Source organism: Parus major, chromosome 5 (genome assembly GCF_001522545.3).
Source record: "Parus major isolate Abel chromosome 5, Parus_major1.1, whole genome shotgun sequence".
NCBI classification, from domain to species: domain Eukaryota; kingdom Metazoa; phylum Chordata; class Aves; order Passeriformes; family Paridae; genus Parus; species Parus major.
In genome coordinates, this window is record NC_031774.1 from 7,454,280 (window position 1) to 7,476,457 (window position 22,178).

Here is a 22,178-nt window from a genome sequence, read left to right on the forward strand (position 1 = left end):
GTTCTGCACACATTGCAAAGAACAGTGATGGTAACAAGCCAACAAGTTTCTCCTTCTTCAGTAATTGCTGTTGCCAATTGAAGTTAATATTGTTTCCTATTGGACTAAATTGCAGCCCTTCCCTTGCAGAACATGCCTGTTTCCTGAGGAAGGAGTTATCTGGTGCTTTAACAAAGGCCACACTAAATAAATACAATCCTGAGCCTTTGCTGTGCAGCAGCCAGAGCTGGCAGGTTGTTGAGGGTTTTGCTGTTATTGTTCCTGACATCTTTGTAACACATTGCTAAGAGCAAAGCTCCACTGTAGAGTAAATATTTCTGGGTATAATTTGTGATAATAGCAACAATCATTCTCTCTCTCTGACCTTGGGGAGATTAGACCTAAGCTTTCCCTGGGGTAATCCTAGGTTGTTGGTCTCTGCTGGGTTTCCTTTTCCAAGGCAGTTTGCACTTCCCCATCCCATCCCTGTGCTGCCCTGACCTCATGGTCACTTACAGAGCTAAACTGCACCATTTTAATCACATGGGTTTTACAGCAGCTGCTGAACTGACTGTTTTAAAAAGCACCTCTGCTCTGCAACACAAATCCTATTCAAATGAGCTGCATGTCTGAGCTGATTCAACCCTGGTTTTAGATTCTTCTGGGGCTGAAGCACCTGGTGTTGATCCCATGGGCGCTGGTCTAACGTGTTTGCTGAGAGAGGAGGGACCAGGCTGTGCTTTGCTGGTAATGCTGCTGGAAGGGGCATTTCCAGCCTGGAGTCAAACCACTGGCAACTCGAGTTCCACTGGAGAGTTTGTACCTGCAGGTCTCTCTTCCCAGGATTGGAAAGTCTATCTTAATGTCTAGAAAGTAGAAGGGGCAGAAGTTGGAAGGTTTTATTCTTAGGCTTGCTGGAAAGCTTTCTGCTGCTGGAAGGAATTCAGTTAACAATTTCTCACCCCTTTGGCTTTGTTCAGAAATGGAAAAGATCCTTCTAGAGAAACAGGGGTCTCTTCTCAGATAGGTGCTGCAGAACTGGGGACATTTTCAGTGGGAAAGGATGAGTTGTCTGTGATGCAGTTCCAGAAGATGGTCTGAGAGGAATAGTTGAGAGGAGTAGGAGCATGTTAGCATGAAATTAGAACAGGGCTAACATAACCTGCTCAGAACTTAGCTGCTTGTAATTATCCTGCTCCCAGCAGCCAGACTGGGTGATTGAGTTCCCTCTGTCATCTCTGCACTGTGCCAGGTAGCCAGTGTTCAGTTCCCTGTTGGGGCTGCCAAATTCTTCAGGAAGGATCTCACTGAAGAGTTGGTGTAGTAGAACATCACAGAAACATATGTGCCTTAAGTGACTTTCCATCTGGGCATCCCATTCTTCCTTGTACTAGAAGTTTACAGTAATTTAATTAACACATTTTGGAGCCACTTTTGGTCTGCTAAACTGTGCTCAAACACTCAAGATACCTAAAAATAAATGGCCAAACTGGCTTGATCTGAGAGCACTGTTTTCCCCAGTTTTTCCACCCAGTGTGGTGACAAAGTTTGGGCTCTGTACAGCTTCATTCACCGTCAGGACTAAGAGGTACCTGCTGCAAAGAAAATAAAATTAAAACCAGTTTATTTCTCAAATAATTATGTTTCTTCGTGGTTTGTTTTTCTTTTTTTTTTGAGCTAGAAGTCCTGGGAAGAAAGGTGTGTCCCACGTCTTCTTGTGCTTGAAACAGAGCATTGGATGCTGAGAGAACAGTTTATTAAAGCAACAAGTACTGAAGTGTAGAGTGGAATTTTAGAATGTTGATATTTTCTTCAACAAGCTGGAAAAGAGTAATTGTGCATGATGAGTGCAATGGTGTTAGAATAGGCACATGTTTAGCTGTGTCATTTTTATCATATCAATCATTGATGCTTCCGTGGTTTGAGATTTGCTTTTTGGCAACAGCATTTTAATGGTGCTGAAAAGAAAAAAATAAATCCTTGCCATTTGGCATTAGAAACAAAAATTATTGTTTCTTGCTGGTCATTAGCAAGAAACATAAATGAGAGAGCAGCTGGAGCTTGAAATTCCTCAGTGTTCCTGTAGGAACCACAGAGCTGCACCCTCTGCCATGGTCAGCAGGAACCAGGTTGGGCCTGTTGCAAGAGCAGCTTTTATCTGAGCATAAGAAAACATCATTCTCTTATCCCTAATAGAATGTTTATCTAATCTATTAATATGAGACTATTTAAGTGTGGCTTTTTAGAGAGAGAGAGATGGGGTAGCAGATAACTTGATATGGAGACTTGAGTGACAGTTGGGTTTTTTCATCTACCTGTGCTGCAGGTGTCGGGCTGTAAACAAATATTGCTGGTGTCTTACTCAGTCATTTGCCATCTGGGCATAAAATCTGCAACTCTTTAGTTCACAGGCCATGAGAAATAGATATAAAACTTTGGTAATTTGACAAGTTGCTTTGTAGGAGGTTATTGGTTACATATCTGGCCTCCTGTTTGTGCTGTTGTTTGACCACAGCGTCCTGAGGGTGTCAGGGTAAGAGCTTTTTTTCCATGTGTCCTATCAGCATTGCTCTTGGTTAGGCCAGGTTGTGACTTGCTGAAAGATCTCCTGCATCCATATATTGAGGTATTTGAATCATTTAAATTACTCTCATTTGAGATTCAGTAAAAGTTCATACACTATAGCAGGCAAAGCAAGAGGCTGCTCAGCAGCACTGCTGGCACTAAAAGCAGACTTAATAGTTGAAATTTGTGGCATCTGCTGAGAAGCTCCAAATGTTGAAATGTAGTACATGCGTGCTCTAAATCTAGGATATTTGAAAACTGAAAGAATTTGAGCTTGGCCAATTAAATCCACATACCAGAATCTCAGCATTTAGCTGTTGTATCTGCCATTCCCACTGCTGTTTAGGTTCAGTGGTGATGCCCACTGATAGGATCATAAAAATCCCAGGGATAGAACCACAAAAACAGTTTGAAAATGGGAAACTTCCCAGTCTTAAACACAGAATGGAAGAATGAGGTGCTTTCTCATCTGGCATAGAAAGACTTAATCACAGCAGTTGTTTTCTTTAAATTCAGGATATTTCTGTTGCTTGCATTTTCATATCTGTAACCTTACATGGCACTATTCATTCAGTTATTTAAGGCAGAATGCAAACATGGAACTTTTTATGCTTTCCAGTAAAAAGCAGAAACAAATTCATTCACCACTAGATTTTTCTCTTCATTCTGTACTGCAGCTCTTCAGAGTTTTAAGACAAGAACTGAGGAGCAGAGCAGAAGCTCCTCAAAGATTTAGGTGAAATGTGTTCATTGAGCAGTTTTGCTATGAGGACAGAGTGATGTCTTCCTGCAAAATAATAATTTTAAAACATTAAAAATGCCACACTGGTATCTCTTTGATCCAGCAGTGATGTTACTTCTCCTTCTGAACTTTGATTAATGGCAGATTTTGTGTCTTACCTGGCACTATTAGAAAAGTGCTCTCCATTCATTCACAAATGCTACATCCAGTGGGCTTTCAATGCCCTTTTTATGTAAGCAAATGGACTCTTAACTTAAATTATTGGCTGGAATGGGTACCTGATTTTAGAGCACTTATTACATTATTTTACCTAAGAGAGCTCCAAACCCGCCTGTGTTGGTGTGTTCTTAGTGCCTTAATGCTAAATTCATTCCTGCAGCATCTCAGATTCCAGGAATGTGAAAAGCCAAAAGATTCCTTGGATTTTCATGAGGACAGCACTGACATCAGCAGTAGGGTGACTGACGACACACAGTGTCCCTGCTCACAGGAGTGTGACATGGCACAGGAATGTCACATCAGTCAAGTCAGTAGAAAAACAGGAGTTTCTTCAACTTTTTCTTAGTCCTGAAAGGGAAAGAACGATCTTAGAGTAATCTTTTTAACCTTGAAATGTTTTGCCTCTAGATACCAATATTCTGTGTTTTAAAATGTCTTACTTGAAACACTAATTAGGTTTTGGCTTGTGCTGAGATGTAAATGGGAAACCTTCCCCTGTTTATTGTGAAAACCCTTTTGCTTCGGTAAGAATTGTCTTTGTTTAACTGAACAAACTTTTCCAGCTATAATTAATTGAACAGCTCTCCGTATTCCAGAGCTGCAGAAAAAATAATTTCTCTTCCTGGCTCTTTACTCACAGAGCTTTAACTCGGGCGCTCCGGGCAGTTTTCATGAGCGTGGCAATGCTCCGTGTCAGGATTTTACAGCTGGGCCCTGAAAACGAGTTCAGTGATTGAATCTGGCAGATTGGTTTTGGCTCCAGAGCCAGCATATGCTTTTAACATATGCATGTTGGCAAATCAGATTGAAGTCATAACTAAAAGGGCTGCTGTCTCAATCGTGCTCCTGCTGTTGGGAATTACTTGTAATGGGCAGAAAAAAATCAGGGAAGGAGGAGTCTCGGCTTTGGGTAATAAAGAACCAGCTGACCCTGGTTAATCTGTTTGCAGATAGCATGGGTGATTTTTGTTTGTTTGTTTGTTTGTCTGTTTTATTGTTGTTAGTTTGCCAGTGTAGCTACTGGAATGCACCATAGGAGTTACCTCTTGGGTTTTCTGCCCACAGGATCAAGGCTGATCCAGAAACAGCAGACACCCCACTCTGGTTCTCCTCCTTTATCTCTGACCATCACCTAACGTGCTGCTGCAGGTTCACTCCTTTCATGTGTGTAAATTGTGCTCATGTCTTGCTCCAAAATGTACCAGTTTTTTCCTTTGCTGCTGGAATTGTAAGGCATGGCAAGGTTTTCCTGGGTCAGATTCCTCAAGGTGGATCCTGGGTACCAGGACTTCACATGTTGGACTGGTTGGATCTTGTCTGGAAGGTGTTTTGTGCTTGCAAACCAGGGCTGGTCACCTTTCTGTAGGAGTTGGGAAAGGCTTGGATCTGATGTAGATGGCCTGACCAGAGCCGCTGTTAGAATCACGGAGTCAGGATAATGGAATGGTTTGGGTTAGAAGAGGCCTTAAAGGTGATCTTTTTCTACCACAATATCACCTGCCACTATGCCAGGTTTCTCCAAGCCCTGTCCAACCTGGCCTTGGACACTTTCAGGGATGGGGCAAGCACAGGTTCTCTGAGAATCTTGCAGGGCCTCACCACCTTCATAGGGAAGAATTTTGTACCAATATCCCATCTAACTCTGTTCTCTGGCAGTGGGAAGCCGTTCCCCCTTGTCCTGGCACACCAGGCCCTTGTCCAAATTGCCTCTCCAGTTCTTGGAGCCCCTTTAGGCCCTGGAAGGGACTCTTTAAGTTCTCCCCAAAGCCTTCTCTCCAGGCTGAGGAGATCTCCAGATCTCCCAGCCTGGCACCAGAGCTGACATGTTCCATCCTCTCCACTAGACTTGCTCCATATTAACTGAGATCAAGACTGCAATTATGTCCAGACACATGGAAGAATAGTTCATCCCCCAGATTGTTTGCAGTAGTTTTCACCTTATAGTGAGTTTTAGAGCACTGAGGAGTTGAGAGCAGCAGCAGGAGCAGGATTGGTAGTTTCCCTTCTGTGTTTCCTCTATGTCCATCAGGGCTCCAACAGCTCCGTGTGTGGCTGGAGGGACAGATGGAAATCTTGACCCCGTAACTGTGACCATATTGTCATAGTTAAACTATCATGCATATTTATCTGCCTCTTATCAACAACTGTATACACTTTAAGTTGGTTTTCATTATTTTCTGCCCCTCTAGAAACCTTCCTCCTGCCTCAGCTTTGCAGATGTTACAAATATGTTTTACTAATGAGACACATGGCACATTCCAGAACAGCACCAGTGCTTGTTTCCAGCCTGAAAATGAAATATTTTCCCTGTTGGTAACGTAAAGTTTGTAAAATGTGATTACAATAAATAAACCATAGACTCAAGAGCTCTTTTTAAGTTTCATAGTGAGTTCCCAGTGATTACTTCATGTTATTTTTTATAGTGAACTCAAATTTCATTTTTTCCTTTGATTTGTAGCAGCACAAAGTAAAACCTGTCTGATGCTGCACCTTATTTTTAAGTGTGGTTTGCAAAGGATGGAAATGGTGTTATTTATGTCTGTGGTAAGAAGGATCTTAAGGTAAGGTAGAGCTGCCAGTTCTAGATTTAAACTACTCTTGTACCATTTTATATTCTGTAAGCAGAGGAAATTCTGAAGGCAGATTCAGTGGAGAAAGGATCCCAATAAATATAATATTATCCAGATGGCTTTCATTCCATTAGTGTCTGACTGCAGGATAGCTCTCTAAACTCGTGGCATAGCCAAGCCAAGGCCTTAGTAACTTGATAACAATCCACTAAAATTTGAGAACTCTTATCTTCTGAGATGTTAGCCAGTCATTGTTTTAAGGGAAGTCAGAAAAACACTTTTTGGGAGTCAGTTGGATGTGATTAAATTTTTTCTTCCTTTTTTGTAAGGATCTGAACTGTCTGCCTTGAAAGATGTTGCACATATTGAGATTATCCTTGAATGGGGCCCAGCACAGTAATTCCTATTTTTTCTGCTGTAAATGTGGGAAGCTCCTGAAATTTTGTAAAATACTTTTGAATCTGTGAGAATAGCTCCTGTTTGAAGCTGGTTGTATTTTGGAGCAGCAATTTTGTGTTTCTTCTAAATCAACATCTCTGTTGTTATTTTATTCACATCTAATTGCATACTCTGAGATATTTTTTTTCTCCCTGCTTCTTGAAGAGGGGTTTTACTGTTTGAGAATCCAAATTGTAAATATGCCACTGTTTTCCACATCAGCATGCCATGGTTTGAGATTTGGATACTCTGTCTTGCCTGAGAATCTTTTCCCTTCTCCAAGTAATGAGACTTCACTGCAATTTCTTTTTGACTCTGTTGCCATCCTTGGGATTTTTCCATCTTAGTGACTTTGAGCCATAGGGTTGGATTCCAGCAATAAATTCAATCATTAGCTCACTGCACTGAAAACCTTTCCTTTTTATTTTTTAGTCCCTTGCAAAACCCCACACTGATCTTTAAAGATTTGGTATTCTCTTCTGGAGCCTCTGGATAGTTCCTGTAAGTCAAATATGCAGGGTTACCATGGGCTACCCCACTCTGACCATAAATATTGTGATATTTCCATGTGCTTTAGTTCACTCAGACCATTTAGAAGGCCTGAGGACAGGCGGGATGGGAGACTGTGCCTGTGTGTCTCAGGAGCTGCTCAAGCTGCCAAGAAGGAGGTGAATTTTGCCATTCCCACCTGCTTCCATTAGGACAGGATTTTATTTCCTGCTTTAGAAGAAGGAGAGCCTTGTTTAGAAGAACAAGGTTTTTCTTTCTTGCTGTTGCTGTCACTGTTGGCTCCTACTTTGTTTTGCTGTAGCAGAACAGAAGGCAATGAAAAATAGCAGAGAAGAGCAGGGAAGATGTTTTATTCCTTCTTTTTCCCTCCAGGTAGGAAGGGGCTGTGAGCAGTCTGTGGGCTAGTGGAAGGTGTCCCTGCCCATGGCAGGGGGGCTGGAACTCGATGGGCTTTTCCACCCCAAACTATTCTATGGCTCTGTGATTTTTCAGCAGTCTTGTCACTGGATCCTCCTGGGGTCACAGCCAGGAGGAAGGAATGTGATGGAATGCCTGTTTTTTGTGGGAAACCCCACTGTCTTCACCTGAGTTAGCAGGCGCTTAAAGCAGAGGAAGGATGGCATGATTCTCTGCCTCTGGAGTGCTCTACTTATTGTATGCAATTAACTTCCCTTTGCCAAAAATACCTTGATCCCAGTGCTCCTAGGAATCCCCAGAAGAGCCCACTTTGGGGAATGATTTCTTTGATGGATATCCCTGAAGGTCTGTGATCCCACAGCTTCTCCTCGAGATGCTGCACGTGCTCTCCATTTGCCAGTCGTGTCCAAAGCCGTTCTAATGAAAGTACCTAGGGAAAAAATAACCCTAAACCTTGCTGTCAGTTCTCTGCCAAGTGCTGCTTGGTCTCCTCAGCTGTGTCTAAACAGAACAACATGGTTTAGCTCAAAGGAAGGGAGAAAGTCTGTTCTTTCTCAGAGCACTCTCACTCAGCTCCAAGGTGATCCCCTTGGGAATGGAGTGGCTGTCCAATTCCAGATGGAGACAATTTCAGAAAATTTATGGGTGGAATATTGACAGCACAGGACAATATCAGACATCACTGTGATTCTTCACAAGGAGTACAGAAGAGGAGCAGTTCCCGTTCCACTTCCCAATCCTGTGCACATTCCCAGTTCATATTGTCATCACTCCAAGACAACTTCATGGCAAAAAACTGGAAAAAGCCATGGTGGTGTTATTGTACTTCTGAGAAAACAGAGGGTCTTTGTCCCCAGCGAGTTTTTGCTGGAATATGACAGCTTCCCAAGGCTGGATCGCTTCATGTGTGGAATTTAATGAGCTGCCAAACCCTTCTAAATGTCAGGAAGACCAGAGGAAAATGGCAGTGTGCAAAACATGGCACAGGCAGGAGTGCAGAGACAGAAATTAATTCCTTAGCTCGCAGCATCTCCCAGTTAATTTTCCATGAAGGTTTCTCCACTTCCCCTCCTGCAGTGTTTTCCAGACTGTGAAATGATCAGTGATTCCTTGGAGGCAGATGGATGCTCAGGTTAAGGGCCACAGGGTTGAAAACAGCCTTTTATTTTCTAGGAAATGAGTAATTTCATTTATTTTCTTAGTGCGACGTGACCCAGTGTTGGTGTTTCTTTCAGCTGAACTGCACCTCTTCTTTCTGCTTCAGTCCTGGGATAATGCTGCTTATCTGGTGGAGTGTCAGTGAGCAAAGGAAGATAAAGCTGTTCCCAGAGTGTGGCCAAGTTGGGAGAAAGGAAATGGTTGGATAAAAGTAGTGGGAAAGAGTAAAAAGCCCATCCTCAAGCTAGAAATTTTGCAGACAAACAAAGTTTTTTCCAGCAAATTAGCAATTAAAGCCATTATAGTGACCTTTGGTAGAATAATGAATAATTTATCCAATTTGCACAGCAATGCCAGTGGTGGGGTTTGGAAAATCAGGACAGCAGGATGAGAGCATCTTTCCTGACACTGCTTTTTACATTCCAAAGTCTGCTCTCCTTTGGACACAAGAGAACCAGGCAGTCTGAACTGTCACTTTTAAAGCCTTCGGAAAAAATCCGTTGAGATTAAAAAAAGAAACAGAAGGGGAAAAAAAAAATCTTTCTCCTTGCCATTCCTCTCAAAGCAAGTTTTCCACATCCAAGGCCTGCTTGTGTGGAAGCCATTTATAACCCTGGCACATGTGGATTTTTTGCAGAGTGGAAATTCCTTCAGGATAGGTGTTATTTCTGGTGCAGACTCCGTGGCATTTGCTGCTGGCTGACCACAGGCTCTGGCTGCCCAGGGCCTTGAGTCAGTCACCAGGGTTTGATCAGGGACATGGTTCTGTGCCCAGCTCCCACTCCCACCATGGGAGTGTCAGGGAAGCTGGGATGTGGCCTAAATCTTTATTTACCACAAAAGGTGGCAGATGGACTCTATTGTAAGATGAGCTTTTCCAGTGCTCCTGAACATTCCCAATCTAAATATAATTCAATTCTGTATTTCATTCTGGTGCTTTTAGCCTCCCTGGCCTACTTCTCTGCCATCCCCACCTCTGTGGAACTTTGAATCCCATGCTAGAAGCTCTGCAGAGTACATAGAAAAATAATTAATTTTGGCTCCTCTCTTAAATACCTGCATTCAAAAAGTGTGAATGGCTCTTTTCCAGGCCGGATAAGAGTTTAAATTCCCTGGAGCAGAGAATTTGCTGAAAGACATCTCCTAAATGCCTGTTGACAATTCCTGCTCTTCCCTTAGGGGAAGTCGATCAGCTCTGAATTGGATGAGCTGGAATGATTCATCCAATCCCTTTCAGAAAGTCTTTGGAAGGATGAGCTGCTGGGTTTTTTTCAAAGTGGTGATTGTAGCAACCCTGATATTCTGATTGTTTGACAGAAAAGTAGACTGATAACAGGAGAAAGTCAATGTCCTGTTAGAAACACCCTGGCCCTGGCAATCCAGGATGGATCCAGTGCTTAAAAACCCTCTGATTTGTAGATCCTGTTTCACAATTCAGAGGAAAAGGAAGACAAGGAGAAGACAGGGAAAATAGTGGGTGTGTTTGTAGGGTGATAATGGCAGCGTTTCAGGGTGCACCTTGCAACTGGGGAAATAGGAACAGCACATAGTTTTACAGAGTGAAGTTATTCCAGCCTGAAGGGTGTTCAAAGTCGTGATAAAGGGAGTTCTGCTTGCAAATCCCATTATGGATAAATGGATTCTAATGGGATTGGTGCAGCTCACTCTTCTGCCCTTGCATATGTACACAGGCACAGCTTTAAAAATGCCTTTGTTGGCTTCAGCTGCTTTAATTAATGCCCGAATCAGTTCATATTCCCTCATATTTATCTTTTTCTCTCTGAACTTTGTAAAGGAAATGATCCTTTCTCCCCTCAGTTATTTTCTTTTGAATAGTTAAGTGGAAAGGGCTTTTTTTGTTTGTTTGTTTTTCCACAGTGTTAATGAAGTTGTTACAGGGAATGGGAGAGGTGTTTTCCTTACAGCCGGCAGTTCCAAGCTTTCCACTGGGGTGGCAGGTGAAATCCTTGGGGAAAAATCAAGCAAAATAGATCAGTCTGGGTGTATATTGTGAGGGTGGATGAGATATGTTATGTATGGGAGTATTATGGTAACTGTACATTAATGTGTAATCTCATTGCTGTTTTCATTCTTACAGCAGGAGTAAGGGGGGCTAATCATTTGCTGGTGCTGCTGTGATTACCTTATTTATATTCCAATATTGCTTTCCAGCCCTTCATATTGAGTAAAACCTCATTCTTCCACCACTTCTATGGTCTGGAAGCTCAGGGGGGAAAAAACTGGGGGTCAGACAGGGAAAACTGAGCTCTGCATAAGAAAGGCAAAATGCAAAAAGCCACGGGGATAATGGTAATGTAAAGATTAACAGAGGCAGGACTGAATTAGCAAGGTTTGAAGTTGCAAACAGTCAAGGATATTTTTAGCATTCCTAGCGGATGAGCATGAAAATAATAATAAATAATAAATAATCCTGTGCCTATGGATTATTTGGAATAACAGACATAGCTATTACATAAACTGTTCAGGTGATCAAGGCTGAGCAACTCCTTCCTGCTGCCATGACCTTCCAGTCCAGTTTCCTTCCTCAGGTGGGATTTATCCGTGCCAGACTCCCCCTTGCACGCCCAGGAACCCACAAAGTGTCCTCCAGCCTCAGACCTTGTTCCATAATGGATTTCTCCCCTCACTTCACAGCCCCTTCATGCTGCTACCACCACTGATGGAGTGGATGCGGGTGGCCATCACCTACGCTGAGCACCGGCGCAGCCTGACCGTGGACAGCGACGACATCAGGCAGACGGCCAGGCTGCTCCTCCCGGGGCTGGACTGCGAGCCACGCCAGCTCAAGTACGTGGGCTAAGCTTTGGAAAGCTCCTCCAATCCTTGGAACTTCTTAAAATGGCCTTTTACTACATTTTCTGGAAGCCAGATCTCGCTGTGCCATACAGGCCACGCACGTTTTATCTTCTGTTACTTCCAGAGATAAAGGAGCTTTGGCCAAACTCTGAAGCTGGGGCAGAAAGATTTTTATCTTTCTGAAAGTTAAATATGCAATATATGTATTTGGGTTTGTGGTTTTTCCATGACTCAGACTTAGTTACAAGATTATTCCTTGCTTTATAAGATAGGTTGAATGAAAGATCAAAACTAGCAGGAAAAAAAAAAGTTGATTCCATATCACATTATTTGATCCTTTAAAGCAGTCATTTTGTATCCAATATGTTCAGGGGGAAAAAGGTCTTGAAGCTGGTTTGTTTGTTTATTTATTCATTCCTGGCTTGCTGTGGGATAGGAACAATGTGCAAAGGCAAGTTCCATCCCTTCAAAAACTTTATTTTTCTGAGGTTCACTGGATTTCAAGTGGTGTAATTTTATTTTACTTTTTTTTTTTTTTAACAGAATTCTTCTTTTTCTTCTTACTATTATATAAAGTAATCACATCTTCTTCTGGGTAATACTGTAGATTGTGATACCAGTTAGAGCAAGATTATGGTAGGATTTTATATGAGATTCATCCTGAATCTTCTGTGTGAGGTGATGAATGTTCTGCTCCTCGGCAGGCTGTCCAGGCTCTCCAGAGGAGGATGGCTGTGCTGAAAGCATCTCATTTATCAGAGGAACTTGGCAGGCTGATATCTCACTCACTGAGAGTTTGCTCAAGAGCCTGTGCTGGAAACCAGGCAGATACTGTGGGAGGCATTCACCCCAAAATAACATCAAAGGGCTGAGCCTCCCAGTCCCAGCCTCCAGTTGGGAAGTGGTCCTTCAGTGAGGGAGACACACTTCCAGGTCTGGAATTCAGAAGAGTCTGAGCAGACAGACAGAGGATTTACAGTAATCCCTAGGCTCCTTCATAAAAGTTACCCTGATAGTCCTGAAAGATATCCTGATAGATAAAGGATAAGGATTTAGTAGATCCTCAAAGAAATGTTAAAGCACTTCCTTTAACTGAGTTGCTGGAAAAGCATTGAGGATGTTCTGGTGCCTAAATTTGATTTTTATTTCATACTTTTTCAAAATTTCAGTATTTTTTGCCCAGAAAAGATGAAGGATACATATGTTTTTTTAATGGTATGGGCACCATTCAGGAATTCTTTTGCCTTTCACAGACCTGAATGCTGCTTCAGCTCCTTCAGGAGACTGGATGCTAAAGCTGCTACTGAGAAATTCCAGCAGGATCTGGGCTTCCGGATGCTGAACTGCGGGAGGACGGATCTGATCAACCAAGCCATCGATGCCCTGGGCCCTGATGGGGTGAACACCATGGATGATCAGGTGTGCCACAGAACAAATGCTCACAACCCCAAAATTCCCTGCATCAGCAGCTTGCTTCTTCCTTTCCACGTGGCAAATCAATACCGGGTCGTGTTTGTTGCCTCTCCGAGGGTTTTCTAATTCTAGCTTGTGTTTTAGGCTGAAAATGCATCCCTTAAAACACAGTAAAATACTTCCCCACTCTCATGCTGCCCCTCCAAAAAGAAAAAAATCCCATTAGAGCCCGGAGTGGATTGTTTATCAGCTGGAATGTCTGTTCCTTGGATGGGCTGTCTCAGGCACTGATGGCAGGCAGGTTAACACAGGGGCAGTGAATGGAAAGTCTGATACGTGCTGAGAGGATGTCAAAGCAAAGTGGTTTCTTTTCCAGTGACACTCCCCTCTGGCTCAACAGCCCAAATCCTGACTGAGTCAGTGAGGAGTGACCAAAAGGTGTTTTTGTCTCATGGCTTTCAGACTCAGGGCAGTTTTGGAATACAAGAAACAGCACTGAGATCCCCACCGCAGTGGTCTGGTGTCAGTCAGTGTTAGATTTGCTCAGAGTCCATCATGCTGATGTGTCTGTTTATCCATTTTTAACTGTTCTCTGCTCAGCCACACTGGACCATAGGGATTTGGTAGTCCTGGGAGTCTCTGGCTGCTTCATGCTGTCAGTCCCATCAAGTAACAGCAGAGTCTGTCCTCTGGGGCATCATTCAATGCATGGAATTAGCTTTTAATTTAAAAAGGGGGGAGAAAAAAGTCACCTCTCCTAAATAAACACTCGTTATAGCTGTCACAGCCAGGAAAATGAGCTGTCACATCTCTGGAACAAGAGGATATTGAGCAGTGGGAAGAGGGTTTATGTTCAGGTAGAGAGGTTTTCTCACACCCAGCATTTTACTGCAGTAGCATTTCAGACCCAGCTCTGAACATTGCACATCTTTCATGGCACTGCCCACCATCCTGCAGTTTTAAGGGAAGTGTGAATGTATACACAAATAGCAGAAACTGATCCTGGACATATCTGGGCCTGTAGTTGCCTTATTTACAAATCCAGTATCAGGAGCTTTGTGGTCACTGGCATGGGTATCTCATCATAGATACTCACTTTAGTAATGTGACTGAGGTGGCAGATTTATATTATAAAGGTTTCCCACTTCCTCTTTTTATTTTTTAAAATAAGTTTTTGCAGTTCCTCTTCCTGTGGTCCAGAGGCCTCTCATTCTCTCAAAGGGAATTTTGTGATTTCCACTGTGAGCCAATGTCACCACCACAGATACTGATGCCAGGACTGTCACTTCTCACTGCAGGATGTTCCCTTCCTCTCATCCAGCCAGCAAACAGGGAGCTGTCTGGCTTTTGTCAGCACAGAGACCCCTCTGGGCAGCTCCTTGGGAAGTTTGAGGAGTTTTTGCTGTCACTCACTGATGCCTTATCCTATGGGTGGGATCCTCTTGCCAGCCCTGCTCTGAGTGGGGCAGCTCTGTCATCTTTGCCCCTCAGAGAGTGTTTTGGCACCAACAAAAAGGGCAGGACAGGCCCCCTCTGGAGACATTGTTGCTTGGAAATTCTCCACTTGACTCTGGAGCAGCTCAGCTTTGTGTCCAAGCAAGTGCCTGCATGGCACTGCCAAGCCCAGGCAGAGTTAAATCCAAGTTCTAGGAATGAACCCTGCTATAGCTGGAATAGGAAACCAAAGCTGGACTTTGCCACCAGCTTGTTTTACTCCTTTTGGAAAAGAGTAAGACAAAGCCAGATGCCCAAACTTGGCAAGACTGACTCAGGCATGACAGAACTGCCAGATAATTTAATACAAAGGCTTTAGATCCAGGTTTGAATTTTGACCACTCCCAGGATGTGAGGATTTTCAGACCCACTTTTTCATCTGTGTACATGGAAATCTGTGGAAAAGAACTCAACATCCCCTCAGAAACAAGAGTTTGGAGCAGGACCCTGTATTCAGTTCTGATGGGTACCAACAAGCACTCTGGTCTCAGGGAATTGGGGATATTTAGGAAAACAATCTCTTCTTCCCTTTGCAAGGAGCAAGCAGAGAGTGCAAACTTAACACAAAAAATTTAAAAAAGGACAGTAAGTCTATACAAGTTTTAGAACCCTGGGGTTTGTGCCTGCAGACCTGCATTTTGAATTCTCAGTTTATTTGCCTATAATGAATGTGGAGCCTCCCAAGCCCCACAAAAGCCAAAATACCTCAGCCAGAGAGAATCTCACCCAGAAATACCTTCATGAATGGAAGTGCCCCAGAACACAAAGCTGGGAGTTGTGGCTGCTTTGAAAAGTCACCTTTGCAGAGTCAAGAGCAGAACTTGTGTGTGAGAGATGTAATTCCATTTTACAGTACAGCTTCCATTAAGGATGAAGCTCTGTTATTGCACACCGAGCAGCAGAGATGTAAAAAATTCAAATGCCTGCAATAATTAAGGGGAGGGAGCAGGAAAGCTGTGGGATGTGAGCAGGAATGGATTTTACCAGGCCATTTCCTTTCTGTCCTTGGATACTTCAGGAATGAACTCCATAAGTAAGGCTCATTTTTCTCATAATTCATCTCTGAGCCGTCATGGTTTGCTGGTTAAGTAGAGGGAGGGAGATTTATGGGATTGAAATGCTGAAATATTGAGGCAAATAGGATTTTAGCAATGGGGAGAAGTTGCCAAATAAATTCATCTTCTGTATTTTTGTGTTGCTTTCTGCCTTCAGTTCATTTGGCTACAAATGAGCCAAGAAGTGGCATTTCTTTGTTGTCAGCCTTGGGAAAGCTGGAGAATTGTGGACAATACAGGGCTAGGATTTTCACTGATCCTTTTTGTGTTCTTTCAGCCTTGTCCAGTGATGTTTTGTCCCAGTCATTTTCCAGTATCAGTTGTGCCCACTCTTCATAGAAATCAAATATATATATATATATATATATGCTGTCCCTATACACACTTTACTCTTGATAGGGCTAGAAAGATAACTTTGTTTTTGTTTTTCATTTCCTTTCTGAAGGGTATGACTCCCCTCATGTATGCCTGTGCTGCTGGAGATGAAGCCATGGTCCAAATGCTTATAGATGCTGGAGCAAATTTAGATATTCCAGTGAGTAACCCTCTGCCCATTATTATCCATCTTTTAACTAACAGGAGGAGTTCTGAAATCTCTCCTAGCAACTGAGGGCTTCGGTCCTGGAAGCTTCAAGCAAGGCATTTGTCTCAGAAACAGTTGCTGCAGGGATTTGGGAGGGGGGAGAAAACCTTTAAAACCTCTTGGAGCACTCAGTGGCTCCAATTAGGATTGGAACTGGCAAGTCTAATGTGCACAGGGAGGGGGAGGGAAGGAGCTGCCACAGGGAGAAACCAGTGAGCCCATTAAAAAATCCCAAGGGATAGGTCAGTGGTGGTAGCAGTGTTCTCTAAGCGGCCCAAGTCCCCATTCCCTGGGCTTGTCACTCACAGAGGAAGAAGGTGGTTCTGTACAAGGCAGGGCATGAAGGCAGACAGGCTGCAGTGGGTAATGAGTGCCTGCTTCCCTTCTCCAGGTGCCCAGTGCCTCTCCACGGTACCCCTCGGTCCATCCCGACAGCCGGCACTGGACTGCCCTCACCTTCGCGGTGTTGCACGGGCACATCTCAGTGGTCCAGGTAAGATTCCAGCCTGGAATCCTTCCAGGAGACACACGGGACTGAAATGCAGCGCTGTGAGCCCTTGCTCTTGGGCTTCTTGAGCCTCCTGAAAAAACAGTGAAAAAACTGCATGTTGTTTAAAACAAGGAGAATGGAAATTGGTGACATAATTCCAAGCAAGGAATTTTGGTAACAAAATCCAGTGTGTTTCCATATTTTTCTTTGGTTTCAGTAGTTCTCCAAAGCTCACTGCTTCCAAAACAGTGCTGCACAATAATTTCTTTGGTTTTAAATAAACTAGTGCTTCACGTGGGCTGGTTACAGTTTGGCTCTTTGATCAGGAGCTTTATAACAGTAGATATTAATTGGTTTATAAATTTACGTGTGCAAAAATCCAGTGTATGCTGATTTCTGCTCTAATGGCAGCAAATGGTCTGTAACTTCTTTCATAATCCTTGAGAACTGCATGAACAAGACTTAAGCTGTTGTGGGATTTGAGTCTGTGGCATCCTCTCTTCTCCCTTTTCTGTGGAATTATCACAAGGGGCAGCAGGATGGGGTGAAGCCCCAGAAATGCTTCGCAGACTTCTAGGGGAATGAAAAACTGATCACAGCAGACAATCAATTGCTGTTGAATTTAATTTACCTCCTGCTCAAGGGGAAGGAATAAAAAAAAAATGTAAGTAAAAGGAGGCTGCACACACTCATCTTTTGTTTGTGTACATTTGTACATAATTATAAAGATTAGATTCCACCTGGCAAGCTGCCTGGGCAGCCTTTGGTATTCCAGGGGTTGGACAGCCTTAATTTATGTGTAAGATACGAGTTTGATTCTCCCAGGAGATGAAGCCAAGTGTATCAAAGCTCCTGTTGTGTACTGCAGTGCCCACAGTTGTGGAAGCATGAAATATCCTGGTGGGTACACACGTACAGGGCTTACCCTCCCTGCCTGCCCCTGCCAGCACTGCTCTGGGTGCTCCAGAGCCTTGTGCCAGCCCCACCTGGCTAAAACACATCCCCATCCCCGTCTAATCTTCTCCCCTTCATCTGAGAGGGGGCTCTTTCCCTCACAGCAGTTCAGTGAAAGCAGGTTCTGTGTGACAAATCCCTGCAGCTGCCAGGCATCCCTACACAGGCTCCACAAGGTATGACCAGCCTGGTAATTCCCTGGGGGAACCCTGCTTCCTGTGCACAGCATGGAGCTAAGATGGACTTCCTGCTCTGACTGCAGAGCCCTTTGGAGCTGGGAGATTCCAGTTGCACAGCCATGGCCATAAAGGAGATTAAAAGAGGAGGTGGTGCTCTCCAGTTGGGCCCTTCGTGTGCGTGCCCTCCTCACTTTGGACCCACTGGTTCTCCTTTCTAACACCCAGCCCTGGCTGTTTTGCCCTTCTGAATTGTTCTTCTCCCAACTCCCTGTCTTTCCTGTGTCCCTTGCAGCTGCTCCTGGATGCTGGTGCCCACGTGGAGGGCTCTGCCGTGAACACTGGGGAGGACAACTATGCCGAGACCCCCCTCCAGCTGGCCTCAGCTGCAGGTGAGCTCCCTGTGGCCTCAGCACTCTCCATCTCTTCCTGCCACCAGCCTGGAGGGCCCCAAGTATCTGTTTTCCAACTTGTCCCATGCTTGACTCCTCCCCAGAGCCCCACTGCAGAGCTGATGGCACCAACTCCTTCACAGAGCACTTGTCAAGGAACATAAACAGCCCCTGTCTAGTCTGGGTGTGTCTGTGGGCCTAAGCAACACCCAGATGTGAAAAATGAACAAGTTTCCATTCAGCCTGGGGAAGAGTAACTGTTATATAAAGAAATTTGGTTTATTAGTTTATTAAATGCAGGTAAAAATTCTGCCTTTCTTCTAGCAGGCTGTCAGGAGTTAAGCATTCTGTGAACAAATCCGTGCTGGCCTTGTTTGTCAACACTTTTCACCTCAAAGTGGTTTTGTTTCTTTTCCTTTTGTTTCTTTCTCTAATATTTTTGTGCTTTTATGAAGATGAGTGGCTGGCTTGCTCTGCTCCAAGCTTTATGGAAGGGATAAAAAAGGCTTCCTCCCCTCCCAGTGACACCCAGTGCTGGATCTCCTGCCCCCCCTCCCTACTCCATCTAATGGGAGCAGAGCCAGGGAGTCCTGCCTGTGGCTAAATCTGTGTTTTACGCTTCCAAAGAGGGACCATCCTGATGTTCCTGTTCTTTTTCCCCAGGGAATTACGAGTTGGTCAGCTTGCTGCTCAGCAGGGGCGCCGATCCACTCCTGAGCATGCTGGAAGTCAACGGGATGTCATCGTCACTTCACGAGGACATGAACTGCTTCAGCCACTCAGCAGCACACGGCCACAGGTAATGCTCTGTTCCTGATCAGAGCAGGGGTTTTTTGCGCTCTGGGTGATACTGTGTGTCCTGTGTGACTTTGTGACCCAAACCCCTGCATGTGCAGTTCGGTAGATGGGGTTAAGACTCTCCTGACAACAAAGAACAAAGGTCTTTGCTATTTCTTATTCTTACACTTGTTGGTGTGGCTTTGCGGCCCTGAGGGTGAGCTGGTTTTAGGCCCTACCTCAGGAGACCAAGTCCCACCTAAGAGTAGGTTATGAGATGAGGGTTATGAGATCCTGGTTCATGTTCTGAGACGGAATCTAATCAGGTTGAGGTGGCAAAAATAATAGCAGAGCCTGGGTGTCTGCATCTCTGGTTTTTGGATGGCCAGCCAAGAGGTGAATCATTAAACCACCCAGCCTGGCTCTCCAACCCTGTTTTCAGGGTGGTTGTTCAGAAATAAGACATTACTTGCAAGCTCCTCCAGAAGTCTCTGTCTTCCCAGAAAAAAAAAACCTTAGTGAGATTCAGGGCTTGTTCTGCCATAGGATAGAATGGGGTGATCCTAAAGCTGGGCCCTTAAATAAGCTGGGTTTAGCCCCAGGGAGTGGTGTGGGTGCAAGGAGAGCAGCGGCTGGTGGCAATGCAGCAGCACAGTGAGTGCTGGGTGGCCCTGCTGGCCTGGGGAATGTCTGGAGCAGCTGTCCCCAGCTGGCTGAGGGACATCAGTGATGCAAACTCCCCAAACAAGACACAAACAAGAAAGTCTCTTTATTGCAACTGCCGTGTGAAATTCCAAACAAACCCACCATGTGAGGAGTACAGGCCATGTTTTAGCCCTTGCTGTGGGGCACCAGTTTCTAGGATGTGGGGTAGGGAAGGACAAGTGGTTTCTGTGCTGCTCCACAGTGCCAGCTGTCTTTAGGAAGGAAATTTTTGTTTACTGAGCCGGATCCCTTACCCCAAATCCCCACTGTCCTGTCTGAGTCGTTGCAGTTTCATTTGTTAGTAAGTGAAACTTCTCGTCCCTGCTCAGGAACGTCCTGCGCAAGCTCCTGACCCAGCCCCAGCAGGTGAAGGGGGATGTGCTGTCCCTGGAGGAGATTTTGGCTGAGGGGGTGGAGAGTGACACCTCCAGCCAGGGCAGCTCCAGCGAGGGGCAGGTGCGGCTGTGCAAGACACGGATGAAGGCTCTGCAGGAGGCCATGTACTACAGTGCTGAGCACGGCTACGTGGACATCACCATGGAGCTCAGGGCACTGGGTGAGTCCTTCCCTCTGAGCACTGTGCACATAAGGCATAAAAACCTTCCTTTTCTGCCCCTGTCACTCAGAACAGCTACAACCCCAGCTGCAAAGCTATCTAATCTAAATTTTAAAAGTGCTTAAAGGCTCCTCACAAGTTCGTTTTGTTTTTTTTTTTCAAATTCCTGCTGCTCTGGGATGTCCCTTACTCTTGACTGGATCCTCTGTTCCCACATATTAAAAACAAGGAGCATCTCTCCCTGTCAGATACTGACACCTAAAATTCAGTGTTTATCAGTGGTTCAAGGTGAAGGAATAAATCTGATCTCAAGGTAGAAGAGAGAAAAGCTTTGTGAAGCTTGTGTGTAACCAGGAGAAAAGACCTCACACCTCAGCTGTGTGCCATTATGTACCCTTACAACTTCAGATTTATTTTGTAGTTCTGACTAACCATGAAGCTCAGAACAAAACAGGGAATCTCTGATCCTTAAAAATCAGCAGAAATTTTTCCAATTTATGATCCTGGTGCCAATCCTTTGTCACTTAATGTATCAGTGACCCAGTTCAGTCACCTTTAATACCAAGATTAAAATCTATCTGCTGTTAGGATGTAAGTAGAACTACTTCAGTGCTGCCAAGTGTTAGTAATAGGAGCAGGATAATGTCCTCACAGACACCTCAGGAAATCATCTTTCTGTCCCTTTTTTCTGTGGCTGCAGGAGTGCCCTGGAAGCTCCATGTGTGGATCGAGTCCCTACGGACAACCTTCTCCCAGTCCCGCTACTCAGTGGTGCAGACCCTGCTGCGAGAGTTTGTCACCATCAAAGAGGAGGATTACAACGAGGAGCTGGTCAGTGAGGGGCTGCAGCTCATGTTTGACATCCTCAAAACCAGCAAAGTAAGTCAGAGTTTTATAACTCTGTCAGAGCTGAGAGTTCTGGGATTTTGTTGTTGTTGTTGTGCACAGCAGGAACAAGAGAATGGCTGGGCGAATTCCCTAGGAGTTATGGCATGGAAATGGGCCTGGAAGCATTTATCTAAATTCATAAACAGCCCTCAGACAGTCCTCAAACACACCTTGGGGAAGCTCTACAGCTCTGTATACCTCCATAACTCCACAGATTCTGTAATTCTGCCTTAATTTAAAGCTTGACCCTCTATGGGGAGTTACTCCTGTACGGTACAGTTGCTGTAAGCCCCAGGTTGAGCCCTTACAGCACATTTGGAACCTGCTTGATGTCGAGTTGCTGATCCCTGTTCCATCCTCCTCACAGAATGATTCCATCAACCAGCAGCTCGCATCCATCTTCACCCACTGCTACGGCACCAGCCCCATTCCCAGCATTCCCGAAATCCGAAAGACGCTGCCAGCTCGGCTGGGTGAGGTGCTCACCTGAGCAGTGAGCTTCTTTGGTTGCTTCTGGGTTGTTGGGTTTTTTAATTTGTTTGGATTTTTTTTCTGAAAAGCATGCACAGTTTAGAAAAAAAAAGTCAACAATTTTTTTTGTCGCTTTACCAAACAGATCCTCACTTTCTGAACAATAAAGAAATGTCTGATGTAACTTTCTTAGTGGAAGGAAAGCTCTTTTATGCACACAAAGTCCTGCTGGTTACTGCATCTAACAGGTGAGTCACTAACCAGGGGCATAATTAATCCAGCCATGATCATCCCTGAAATGTCTGGTAGTTGGAGTGTACATCTCCAGTCATTCCCAGACTTCCCATTCCTTCTCCCAGAGTTTGCAGGGAGAGCTGCACTTGCTCCAGCTTTCCTGGAATCTCACACTGGCCTGGTGTACTTGCAGTTAGCAGTTTCTTTCTCTGTTCTTGGCATAGTAACAAGGTTTTCCACCTATCACAGGGTGGGATTAGATCAGATCCAGGCAATTTGCAGTTTTAAATTGTCCCCGAACTAATTGTCATTAAATGGAAGGAAATGTTTCAATTTGCAACTTGAAAAGAACAAGGAGGGATCTTTGTTTTCCTCTTGCTGTTTCGTGAAGAGTGGGTGACACACTAATACAGTTAAATTAAAAATGTTTGAAACCATTCCCAGGTTCAAGACACTAATGACCAATAAAACAGAGCACGATGGCCACAGCAGCAAGACTGTTGAAATCAGCGATATGAAATACAACATTTTCAAGGTATGGGACTTGATTCCACTTTTTCCTTATTCTTTTTCAT

At 44.4% G+C, this 22,178-nt stretch overlaps 1 protein-coding gene across 1 annotated transcript in view; it reads left to right on the forward strand.

Moving 5' to 3' along the window:
- ABTB2 (ankyrin repeat and BTB domain containing 2) overlaps positions 1-22,178 on the forward strand; it is a 111,603-nt gene that overhangs the window by 84,174 nt on the left and 5,251 nt on the right. The window contains exons 4-14 of the mRNA XM_015629721.2: positions 11,254-11,406; positions 12,669-12,834; positions 15,823-15,912; positions 16,352-16,453; positions 17,876-17,972; positions 18,636-18,771; positions 19,784-20,010; positions 20,711-20,889; positions 21,266-21,371; positions 21,515-21,617; positions 22,048-22,138. Of these exons, the coding sequence (XP_015485207.1) occupies positions 11,254-11,406; positions 12,669-12,834; positions 15,823-15,912; positions 16,352-16,453; positions 17,876-17,972; positions 18,636-18,771; positions 19,784-20,010; positions 20,711-20,889; positions 21,266-21,371; positions 21,515-21,617; positions 22,048-22,138 (1,450 nt within the window). The remainder of the gene's footprint in view (positions 1-11,253; positions 11,407-12,668; positions 12,835-15,822; positions 15,913-16,351; positions 16,454-17,875; positions 17,973-18,635; positions 18,772-19,783; positions 20,011-20,710; positions 20,890-21,265; positions 21,372-21,514; positions 21,618-22,047; positions 22,139-22,178) is intronic.